Source organism: Cinclus cinclus, chromosome 12 (assembly GCF_963662255.1).
Source record: "Cinclus cinclus chromosome 12, bCinCin1.1, whole genome shotgun sequence".
Lineage (NCBI taxonomy): Eukaryota > Metazoa > Chordata > Aves > Passeriformes > Cinclidae > Cinclus > Cinclus cinclus.
This window is the reverse complement of record NC_085057.1, coordinates 3785743-3797757: the sequence shown is the minus strand read 5'-3', so window position 1 is coordinate 3797757 and position 12015 is coordinate 3785743. Positions and strand designations below refer to the sequence as shown.

General features: G+C 46.5%; 1 protein-coding gene across 1 annotated transcript; it reads right to left on the bottom strand.

The window, feature by feature from the left end:
* Nucleotides 1-1260: 1260 nt before the first annotated feature.
* Nucleotides 1261-8163, bottom strand: PROK2 (prokineticin 2). The gene is made up of 3 exons (XM_062500854.1): nt 8056-8163; nt 4220-4345; nt 1261-1419 (listed from the first exon to the last, which is right to left on the bottom strand). Exons 1-3 carry the CDS (start codon nt 8161-8163, stop codon nt 1294-1296), a joined length of 360 nt encoding a protein of 119 aa, XP_062356838.1. The 3' UTR covers nt 1261-1293.
* Nucleotides 8164-12015: the final 3852 nt, after the last annotated feature.

Below are 12015 nucleotides of genomic sequence, written 5' to 3'. Positions count from 1 at the left end.
TCTCCAAACCCCCCCCCCCCCCCCCCCCCCATCTCCACCAGTAGCAAGGCACTGATTGTTGAAGGATGAATAACTTCTCTTTTCCAGTTCCAGAATATGTTTGCATGTCTGAGAGCAAGAAACATGTGAATCTCACACAAACTATTGGAATTCCAGCTCTGGGGACTGACAAGTAGCTATGAAGTCACAGTATTTTGTAGAAAACCCACAAATCTTATATTTGCTGGGTTAAAGTTGATCCTCTGAGGCATGAGCCAAGAAAAACCTCTCATATTATTTACACCAAGATTCCTCTTAAATTCTGAAACTGCAGCTTGATTGAGGAGTTCATGCCTTGTAAACTCCAAGTTTCCCAAGAAGGAGCCAGAGGCACATAATTTTTTGCTAAGCTGTCTATAAGGAGCTCTGCTAGCTTGGGTGAATCAAGTGTGGGATAACAGATTACACTGAATAAAAATGAAAAAACACACTGACAAAATAATGTTATAATATTAAAATCAATCAAATCATACACTGTCATTATTCTGATACAGAATTTTTGCACAGCAAATTTGATACATATACTAGAACTCAGGCAGCCCATTACAATAAACTTCAGGGTTCCTTTTATCTTTAATATAAACTACATTTTAATACATAGTTTGAGATGATCAGGTAGTTTTACACCAATTCAAGTAACAACAAGTTCTCATCTTAGAATACTAAAATAACAAAATATTTTAATGCTCTGAATACTGAAATGCTTTGGTTCCACCTGTCACTTTTTAAAAGTGTAAAAACTACATCTATTGGTTAAACCTTTACCCTAGAGGTGTGCCTAACATACAAATAAAATTATATTAATAGAGATGCAAAATGCAATATAAATACAGTTCTTTTGGCAATTGTCATATGCTTCACACTACACAGTTATACAACTCTCAGTTCAATTCAGGTGCTCCAAAGTGTAAAGATGCTGCCAAATTTCTCCAAAACCGGCAATAAACTTGGATTTTTTCATTCTGGGGTTAAACTGGAACCATGAAGCCCACAAAAATATTCAGGAATGGTCAAGCCCTTGCCCTTAGGGTTTTACTCCAGTAGGTGTTGTTTGGTTACCCCAAAATGAAAGCATCCTTCACTGCAAGTCCCTCCCGAAACCCTTGGCCACAACAGCAGCGTCTCATCTCCAGCTGGTGTTGGTGAGGAAAGTGTGGTGAAGGGTTTCTCCTGGCAAGCACCGGGTCGTTTTTTGTCACAATAACGAGAGAACAAAAATACCGAGCGGCTCTTTCTAGTGCAGAACAGTTCCTGCTAAAAAAAGACGTCTTCTTTTCTGAAATCTGGTAAACACCTGAACCTGCTGTGAGGAGTCCGTAGGCAGGCCAGCCCCCGGAGGCACGGGCAGGTGTGGTGCATCCTCCGCCCAGAGAAGGGCACCTGGGGACAAAGCAAGGACACCAGTGACAGGGAGAGCCACGGCACTGGTGGCTGAGGGGATGAAATGGGAGGAATAAGGGGGATATGGGGAATGCTGCCCAGTCCCTCCCTTCACAGCCAGAGTTCCCCACGAGCTGCAGCGCAGAGCAGATGGCAGAGGCAGCCCTGTTGTGCACCCTGGTCCAGCCGTGGTTAAGAGCAGGATGTTAACAGTCACGCTGCTGTGTACATCTACATCTGTGACACATGTTCTCCATTTACTCCCGTTTCATAAAGGAGTTTGTTGTGAAACTTCACTGGCCTTTAACATCATGTTTTGTGGTGCCACTGTGCAGGGCTTTCTGCGTGTCCCGAGCCTTGCCTTGTCACATGGCACAGAGCAGGACCTGGGAACCTTGGCATCCCGTGGTAATCAGGCTGGAAGGGACCTCAGGTCACCTTGCCTGACCTCCCTGCGAGCAGGATCCTTTTTACCTCAGGGCAGAGGTTTCTCATTTCATCCCACCCTCCTCCAGCCACACTCGTGCTGCAGAGAGCACATATGGAGTACATTAGACAAATTTAATTGTGCCATGACATGCACATGCACTGACACTCTTCAACAGCGTGGTCACAAGCTCTGTCTCTTACAGAAGCCAAGCAGGACAGCCCGGTGGGAAATGTCTGGGAGCACACACTGAGCATTCCCTGGACGCAGCAAAGGAAGCACAGAGGTACAAAGCCGCTGCTACCAGCCAGGCAGTCAGCCCTAATTCCCTCACTTCCAGATTTCTGTGTGGTTGAAGCCTAAAATTTTAATAATCCAATATTTTCTTGTGTCAGTTTACAAATTTTGTCTCTAAGGGAGTCCCACACAGTCCTCTGTGCACGGTGCCAGCCACCAGCCTGACTCCAGTGACACCCTGCTGGGTGCAGGAGGAGGGCAGAGGAGAGGGTCCACGTCTCCTGCAGTGCCCTGGGCCAGCACCAACCTCCTGCCCAGCACCATCTGAAGAGCAGCCCCAGGGCAAGGGTTTCCCCATGCCACCCAGCACAGCCCCTCTGCTCCGGTGTGAGCAGAGAGACAAGAAGCACACGTGCTGAGGAGTCCCCGTGGGAATCCTCCCTTTGGGTGCCCACACACAGCACTGCAGCAAAACCCAAAATCTGAGTGAACTCTCAGCCCTTCAACAGCTCAGGTGATTTCCTCAGAACATTCCGCTTGCTGCAAGGAAATGTTCCTTTCAGTGGGACTCCCATGCTGCCAAACCTCACCTGCCTGGCCCTGCCTGCAAACCCTGCCTCAGACTTGAAATTCCAGCTGGGACTGCTAATGGCATCAGTCCATCACCATCTAGTTGCTGAGAAGGAAACTAGAAGGTGGAATCCCAACTTCCAGCCATCTCCTCCAGTTAACTCCTGGCTCCTCTGGATGTCCCCAAGGTGCCATGGCCATGGTGGTGCCTGCTTTTGACCTATCCTGCAGGTAAATGAGAAGTTTTGGTGATCAGGGCACCCAGCTACTCCCTACACAAGTATTTACAAGAGAGGAACCACTGAGCAATCCCTCAATCTTTACAATAATATCATTTCATGTTCTCCAGTAAATCAATTTGCTTTGTGTTTTTCAGGAAGATCAGTGGGGTGAGGAATCAAAAATCTAAAATTAACCTCATAAAGCTTATAAACACCAGTGATTAAGTCTGGGGTGGACAGGCATCCTCTCTGATTGTAATTATGCAGGCAATCATCTTGAAATATATCAGACAGTTTAAATTATTGCCCAATAACAATAAGCTCATAAAACCCTCTAGAAGACACTTTCTCTTATCCTAATTCCTGGTAATAGAAAGAGCCCTTACAAGAAGAACCTGCTACATTACATAGCAAAAATGACAATTTAGTCCCCAATATCACAGCAGAAGTTTTAAAAATTTAACTGCAATAAGATAGAGCCTTAAACTTCCTAAAACTGAGAAAATGAAGTATAGATACTGAGCTGAGAAGCCAGGGGTTGGAGTGAGAGAGGCAGCTAACTAGCTGCACGTTTATGATCAGAATTTATTGCCTTGTATTCTCCACTTGTGATGACTCTTGGGCTGTGCTATTCCCTGAGGATAGCTCTGAAGACCACCAGGTTCTCAAGCTCCCTGGTAACATCCCATTCAGTCTTTTGTGCTTTAAATAAGCAGCTTTTTTTCATACTGAGTAACAAATACATTATTCCATAGCCTTAGATGAATGCACTTTTTAAAAATCTTTGTATTAATAATAGTGTGTGTATGTATGTATACATACATATATAATTGAAATTAATAGGTAGAGTAGAAACAAAGAGAGCCTGTGGGGACTTTTTCTCAAGTCCAGAAGTTTGTCAACACCTTCTCAGTGCACCAGGTGTCCCAACACCAACTGGTGACATTTTTAGGCTTGTGACAGGATCTTGTCCACTGCCCCTGGGGTCGGTGGCACTTGCTGTGTTCCTGCTCACACCAGTAAGGATTGACAGGGCTGGGCTTGGGAACTGCTAACGCTGTTTTGGATCACGTAACAAAACAAAGCAGCAACAACAAACTAATAAGAAAACCATCTGGGAAGCATGTAGTGCTTTCATCCTCTGATTCTCTTCAGCATAATTCTGACACTAATGCACTTCCTTACATAGGCACCTTCATCACTGTTCCCATGCAGATGCAGATGGCTGGATATTGTAAGGAATGAGAAGTTTCCCTGCCTTTCTACCACTTACAGGTTTTATACCGTGTGATGTCCAGCTCAGGACATTCTTCCAGCCCCACAGCCCCCCTGGTGAGGTACTCACTCTGTGACTCAGGGGATGGCACTCATCTCCCAGGTTTCCCATCGGGGTGCACATCCTCAGGCTGCGGATCCAGAGGCTGACGGCACAGCACATCCCTCCTCCACACTGCTGGTCTCGGTCACAGGCCTGCAGTTCAACACAGCATTAAGCAAATTAAATGAATAATAAATGTAGTCCAGAAATAGGACAGATCAGGTGCTCAGGAGCTGCCTCTGGCACCCCTAAGTTATCATGGCTCATTAAGGCTGAATAATACGATTTAAGGCTGGTTTGCAATACTTGTGTCTCCCATGGATTGTAACATGCAGGCTTCTGGCACGTTTTGGAGTTGAGACCAGGATTTTTAAAGCCAGGACCATACATTGAGCTGCTCTGGGCCAAACTAAGGACTGTCAGTGATTTACAGACCCAACTTCTGAGCACTGATAGACCATGGCATGTGCCCCTCACTTTCCCAGCTCCCAGATCAATGCCTGAGTGAGCTCAGGCAGGAGCAAGGACCAACCACATTAAACTTGTCACCAAGAGTCACTAAACCAGTCTTATGGAGAAGTTAAGATAGGAAATCATCCATTAATTTAATAACTTTTAGGTAACTATTTGTTCTAACTTCATATGATAACATCATGGTTGGGAGTGCCCTTGCAAGACTGCATGATAGTTTTGTTGGAGAAGTCCAAGTGGAAGTAGCTAAAACAAGTTTAAATATGGATTCTGTGGTTGTTGTCTAGAATTACATATAGTTAAAAGAGGTTTTAATAAAAGCTTTGCATAAGTCTCCATATCCAAACAAAATGCTGCTGTGGTAGCATTCCTCTTCACGGGAGGCAAAAAATATTTTAGCCACTTACCCAATACAGCTTAGATAAGCAAAAAACCAAAATGCAAACTAGTGGGTATGTTTTAAAACCCACAAACCATGAAGAGCCATTGACACATTAGGGTTTGAAAACAAGTTACTGTACATCTTCCAGTTGCTTTTTAATTGAAAGCTTATATAGATTTAATGCAAACACCAGTCTCCTTTCTCCAGTGAGTAATGCCATCAGTTAAAGGTTCTGATTACACTCCGAATGTAAGCTTGATTTACTCACTGCTCTGGGTGTCTGACAGCAGCAGTGAGACCGAAGGCACTGCTCAGCACTACGTAAATGGGAAACTCATAAAAACATACGTAAATGATGATAACAGCTCTGGGGAAGGCACATATCAGAGTAAACATTCCCTTGAGGGAAAAACTCACTGGTCTTACCTTGGGATTTACATGATAAATTACTTTAGACTGCACTCATTGGGCAAATATTGCACTGACCAGCAGAAGCCAGATCAAAATATTGTTTAAAGATCAGTCAGTAGTTTAGGAAGAAGCTGTTGCATTAGAATCACTATTAAATAGTGTGTGTGACCCAAACAGTTCCTAAACACAGAGCTCTGTGCTGCAGGTAAGCCCAAACACAGAGCATTTGCTTGTAAGATTAATACGGCCATAAAACTCCAGCCTGCCAGGTAGATAATATTCACTTTCTGACCTCTCTCTTTTAAAAATAAATAAATGAGTAAACACTCTAATGATATTATTTTGCCCTAGTCACAAATAAAAATGCAGGTCCAGTGATTTAGGCTGCCCCCAGCACACCGATGTCCACTGCTCAGCTGGAGTCACAGGCTCTGCTGTTTCTCACCTGTCAGCTCCCAACTCCCTTTTTTATCTTAGTTATGTATCTCAAACTCTATTTATCTCTGTGAGACTGGTCCTGGGGTTGAAAGACCCACCTGAGTACGCTCTACCAAGCAAGGTTCTTGAATGTCCAGGCTGAACAATTTCTTTCCTAAACTCACACACACATACTTGAATCTGGCAGAACTTTAAAGACTCCCTTTCCAAAAATGTATGACAAATTTTGAAAATATTCAACCCAAGCGTTCCTGCCCACACCTTATCTGAAATGTGTAATTCCTGCTGCTACTCCTGAATTTCCCCAAACACCACATGAGCACCTCATTAAAACACAGTTTTCTGGAAAATCAGCCCAAGAATATGTCCCAGGTGAAATGCCAGCTGCAAAGGCAACAGGTGTCAGCACAAGAACCACTACTGAAGTGAAGGAAGTTTGAAAAAAGTCCTTAAATTGCAAAGGAAAAACACCTTGCAGGCTCAGAGGTTGGGGAACACCTACGTCAGCTCTCATCTGAGATTTGCCTGTTCATCAAAAGTCAAAAATGCATCAAAGTGGCTTAAGCAGAAATGCTCTGCAGTAGTTAATAAAGTAACATTTTTCTAGTTCTAATCTATTTTTACTTTTTGAATCTGCCTTGTCCTTGATCTATTATTCAGGGCCTCACAATTACTTTGTTTAACGGATTAATTATGCTTTAAAGGTGTAGCCACAACTCTAATGACAGATAAACTGCTCCTCTGTTGCTGGGAATGTTTCTACTTAAAAGAAACTTGAAATCCTCAAATATTAAAAAATTCCTTCACATTCTCTGCTCTAAAAAAAAAACAAAACAAAAAAAAAAAAAAACAAAAAACACATCAGTCCTGGGAACTGATCTGACTTCCAGAGAAATGCCTATGAGCTGTTTCATGGACTTCAGGGGTCCAGACAAGGAGTCTGGACAGCCACAGAGAAATCCATGCTGTGCATTGCAATGCTGTGCGTGCAACTTCTGATGGTTACAAAAGACATGTAAGCTCTCAAAAGAATGCAAATGCTGAGTTATTAATCCAAAGCAAACACTTAAAAAATAATTTTACATAAAAGTGATGCAATGCTTTGGGTTAAATAACATCTTCATGAAAAAACAGTATTTTCAAAACCAGAGTAAATCTTGAGCCTAAAAACAACTACAACAGAGACTTGTTTGCAAGGGGTGTATATTGAGAGGAAAAAGCAGCACAATCACAGACAAAGGAAAAGAAAAAAAAGAGAAGAAGGAAAACAGTGTTTTCCGAGGATTGTAATCCTGCCCTGTACACGGAGGGGCTGGAGGCACTTGGGGTGCACAGTGGGCGGTGTGATGCCCTGAGCCAGACCCTCTCAGAGGGGATTTGGGGATAGCTGGGGCTGCATGGAGGGAGATGGGAGATAACTCCAGCCCTGGAAAAGCAGCAGGAATCTCTGCACGGTCCCGGACCAGGCTGGAGACAACCACCCTCCCCCCGGCCCCCCCAGAGTCCAGACATCCTTCACCCCAAAGGAACAGACCCCTCGTTGCAGCATCCCCTCACCTCAGAGACCCACGGGCCCTGGCACTGCCCACCGCAGAGAGTGGCACGTCCTGGCATCACTCACTGCAGAGAGCCCCCCAGACTCTGATACCGCTGAATCCAGACCGACCCGCAGCTCCGGGCATCCCTCATCCCTAGAGAGATGCCACGTCCGGTGTCACTTGTCCCAGACGGAGCCTCAAGCCCTGCCACCTCTCATCACCTGGCACTGCTTTCCCTCCCACGTCCTCGCTATCACTTATCCCACCTCCGGCCATCCGTCACCGCACTCGACACCGCTCCGTCCTGGCGTCGCGGACGGCGGACAGACCCCGAGCGTCGGCGGTGCTCACCCAGAGCACTGGTGCTCACCTAGAGAGAGCAGCCGGGGGAATCCCGCACGGCGCAGCGCTCCCCTCTCCCCGGACATCCTTTACAGCAGAGCGCTCCCCTCTCTCCGGCCACCCCTCATCCCGGGAGGTTTCCCCAGTCCCTCTGTCACTCCCCAAGAACAAACCCGACTCCCTGCCCCGGAGCCCCGGCCCGCCCCAGCCCTCCCGCTGCCAGGTCCCGGTGCCGGGTCCCGGTGCCGTGGGTGCCGTCGGTGCCGAGCGGCGGCGCTCACCCCGGTGATGACGGCGCCGTGCCCCGCGGCCAGGAGCAGCAGGAGGAGCAGCAGGAGGAGCAGCAGGAGCGGCGGCAGCCCCGGCGGGGCTCCGCGCAGGCTCCGCATGGTGCGGTGCCGGGCCCCGGCGCTCCCCGCGGGCGCGGTGCGGCGCAGCGGAGCCGGGCTCGGAGCCGGCCCGGCGTTATAAAGCCGGGGCTGAGTCACCCCCGCCCGGCAGCGCCGCGGCCGCGGGCGCTGCGCGCACACACCGCGCCCAGGTGCGCGGCTGCGGGCAGAGGGGAGGGGCGGCCGCGCAGGGATGGGGCTGGCTGAGGGGACATCCCGCATCAGGTCTGGGGGACCTGGGCTTAGGGGGAAAACATCGCACAGCAGTTCTGGGGGAACGTCCCAGGGCTTGGGGGGAACTTCCCACGGTGTGGCTGAAGGATTTCCCACCGCGGGTGTGGTGGGGTCGTCTCAGGGCTGGCTGGGGTACACCCTGTAGCAGGTATGAGGATGTCCCACAGCCAGGTCTAGGGGTTCACCTCAAGGCTGGCTATGGACGTCCCACAGCAGATCAGGGAGCAGGGAGGCATCCAACAGAAGGCTAGGGGGGAAAACATCCCACAACATATTAGGGAAATCATGCAGCAAGTCGGGGGCAGGACACAGCAGGTCCTGAGGAGATCCTGCAGGAGGAGGGGGGGGATTCCACAGCAGGTCAGAGCGCATCCCACAGAAGGGCAGTGGTAGCCCACAGCCACTGGAGCCAGCATGGACCAGTGCCCATGTTCCCTCTGCTCCCTGGCCAGCAGCAGACCCAGAATGTTGCCCTGCCTCCCTCTGTGAACAGAAACCACCTGTAGCCCTCAACCCAGACTCTGCTGACACCTGGCAGAGCTGTGGACGTGGCCGTGGGGGGACACACAAGCTGTACTCATCTTGTCTGGGGCAGAGCAGCATCAAATGTACCCCACAGGCTGGGTAAGAATTGGACTAATCTCCGTTCCTGGTGGAAGCCCAGAACCCTTTGAATTGCTGTTCTCGTGTGGTTCTCCCCTCCTTGCCACAGACAGTCCCTGCCTCTGCCAAAGCCCTCCTGGCTCCCATGGCATCCAGGGGCACAAGAGGGAAACAGCTCTGCTCTTCAGCAGGGCTGGCTCCCACCAAAGATCCATGGGAAGACACTGAGAAGAAGGAGCACTGGGAGCAGAGAGCCCCAGTGCAGCTTCCAGAAGCAGTGCCCCACTGGCTCCTTCCAGCACAAGTTCCAGGCCATGGTCTCAGTGAAACAGGTCTCTCCGTTTCTACATGCACACCACTGAAATTCAGCACAAACTGAGGTCTAACCACTAATGGTGATACCTTTGGTCACCTCTGTCCCCTGTGGGAGGAGGAGATCACTAAAACACATGCAGTATTTCCTTCCCTTCTTCTTTCACTCTTTCTTCTCTATTTTCCATATTTTTCCAGCTCTTCATGTTTCTTTTTACCTTTCTCATCCCTCCCAACTCCCTTTTTGTCCCTTTTCCTGCCTCTCTGTCCCTACTTCCATCTCTCTGGGCCCTTTGTTCTACTCCCATCCTCCAGCATGTCCCATTCTCACAAGTAGGTCCCTTTATTCCCAGATTTTCCAATTTATATTTTTGTTCCAGCCTGGAAGGCTGAGCCTTTGCAGAGCCCACATTACCCCAAACCTTCAGCCCGGCTCATCCCTTGAGGCGAGTCTGAGTGCAGCTGAAGGGGAGCAGGAGCACACAGTGAGTGTCTGGCACAGTTCAGTCCTGCTCAGGAACTGTCAGATTGATTCCTTGGTGGCCTCCCCTCGCGGGGTCAGTCTGTCTGGAGGTGTTTTCATTACAAACGTGGCCTTTTTGGGTGCTCATGGTTATTTCATACAAGTGCACTCAAGACAAATATGGGCTGGGTAAATAGAGCTTTACTCCGAGGATGTTTCAAAAGCAATTTGGGATAAGCCAATTTTGACGTGAAAGGATTAAAAATAACTGGGATGTATCCTTAGCTGTTGTAAACTCATGTTGCTGCCTGAACTACTGGCAGTTTAAACCAGGTGAAGGGATTAGCTTGTTTTAAATTCTGTTTGTATCCTAGAAACTAAAAATGAATGTAAGCCAGGAATGTTTATTTTCACAATCTCCACGTGCCCAGAACTTTCAAAAACAAATAATCACTTTCAGCTCTAAACCTCCTGATCCTCTAGAAGCACTATAGAATTGACGAGAAATAATAAGGGGGAAGGGAAGAATTTTGTGCAGCTTTGTGTAGACTCAGTCATTTCTTGTAAAAGCCATTTGACATAAAAAGTATAACTTATGAAAGGTTGTCAGACCTGAGCCTGGAAAGGCAGCATTATACATTACAATGGGGATACTACAGACTTACTAGAAGCCACCCTAATGTCAATATTCTTACTACCTACTCGTGCTAAAAGTGGTTTGCTATCAGAAGAGACCTTTCTCATCTATATGGCCTTTAGGTGATTACAAAATTGCAATGAAATATTAATTAATTCCAATTAAATAATTCATCTTAAAGAAAATCATTCATTCTTAAAATTAAATCATTCATGCTTAAAGAAAAGGTGAAAGTTGAGGAGATGACTTTCTGAATTTCAGTGCCATTACAAAAGTTTTACTGCAAAAATATTAAAAATCCACAGCGTGTCTTAAATGTAAAACCTCACAGTGCCCATCTCATAAACGCACCAGAGTTTCGGAAGTTTTTTTTTTTTTGTTTCTTTGCTCTACTTTGAAGAGTAGCCTCATATTACTTTTCTTCATTTAGAAGGTTTTTTTCATAGCTGGGTTTTTACTGAACCAATTCATTCTGAAATATGTAACATTTCTCTCGGCGTCCTTTCAGTCTCTGCTGGTACAAGACGAAGAGAACCCTGTAGGCCACCTGGGGACATCCAGCCTCTCTTACTTTATCACAATTAACACAGATACCATCCCCAGTCCTCCATGTAAATACTTGTCCACTGGCACTCCTGATACTCCCCTGGTGGAAAGGAATCTACCCCAGAAGAACCTTTTTCCTTCCATATGGGAGCACCCAACAGGAGGATCCAGTGCAGCCACCTGTGGGCAAGCCTTTGGTAGATCTCCAGCTTTGGCTGTGCTTGGGAAAGGTTCAGCTTCTTCCCGAGAGGGAACCCTAAAAAAGAAGGAACCCCATTTTCAGACTGCCTTCACAAATCCACTGAGCACCTTCTACCATAAAAATTCTAATATCAGGATTAGAGAACATCACTCTGAATTAATCACAGTACTTTAGATGTGACACAGTATAATAATGATCATGCAAAGTCCTGAATTGCTTTAAGAATCTGGAGTAGAATACCTGCTTTTAGCTTTCAGTGCAGTTGGTGGGTCTCTCTGGTTCTTCTCAGAGACTAAATTTTACTGAAGACTAACTATGAGTAGGCATTCAAATAATTATTTGGCCTATTCAAGTGATAAGGGACTACAAAGTTTACAGAACTTTGAAGACTAAGAATGTGAATGCATCAACTATTTAAAGATAATTTTCTCATAAAAGAAATGAAAAAAAGTATGTAATGCAAGACAGGAGAATTATCGTTTTACCCTAAAAACTCTTGCAATAACAACAGTATCTAATTAATCTTTCACACTGGATATCCAAAAATGGTCTTGATTCAGCAAAATGGTGAAAGTTTGTTGGCCCTTGGAGAGGAAGAATGTGTTTATTTATATCAGATACATAAAAATGTGTAGTCTAGGTGTAAAGTTCACACAAGGTATGAAGGACCTTACATCACTTGCCTGTAGTGCCTGAAATAACCTGAACACACAAGTCATTCAAGAATAAATTTCTAAGATGTACCCTGAGTTGGGATGTAGTCCTTATTTCATCCAACATTTTTGCTTTAGGTCAATAATTAATGTTCAGTGCAGGTTGACAGACACACAGCCAAGACTCTTCTCAATCATGTGT

What these genes read in the sequence shown, in the direction of transcription:
- PROK2 (XM_062500854.1), bottom strand. Translation starts at nt 8,163, where the DNA reads ATGCGGAGCCTGCGCGGAGCCCCGCCGGGGCTGCCGCCGCTCCTGCTG. An exon ending in ACGGCGCCGTCATCACCGGG is followed by an intron (nt 4,346 to 8,055) that starts GTGAGCGCCGCC and finishes GTTGAACTGCAG; the next exon opens with GCCTGTGACCGAGACCAGCA. An exon ending in GCCATCCCCTGAGTCACAGA is followed by an intron (nt 1,420 to 4,219) that starts GTGAGTACCTCA and finishes CTTTGTCCCCAG; the next exon opens with GTGCCCTTCTCTGGGCGGAG.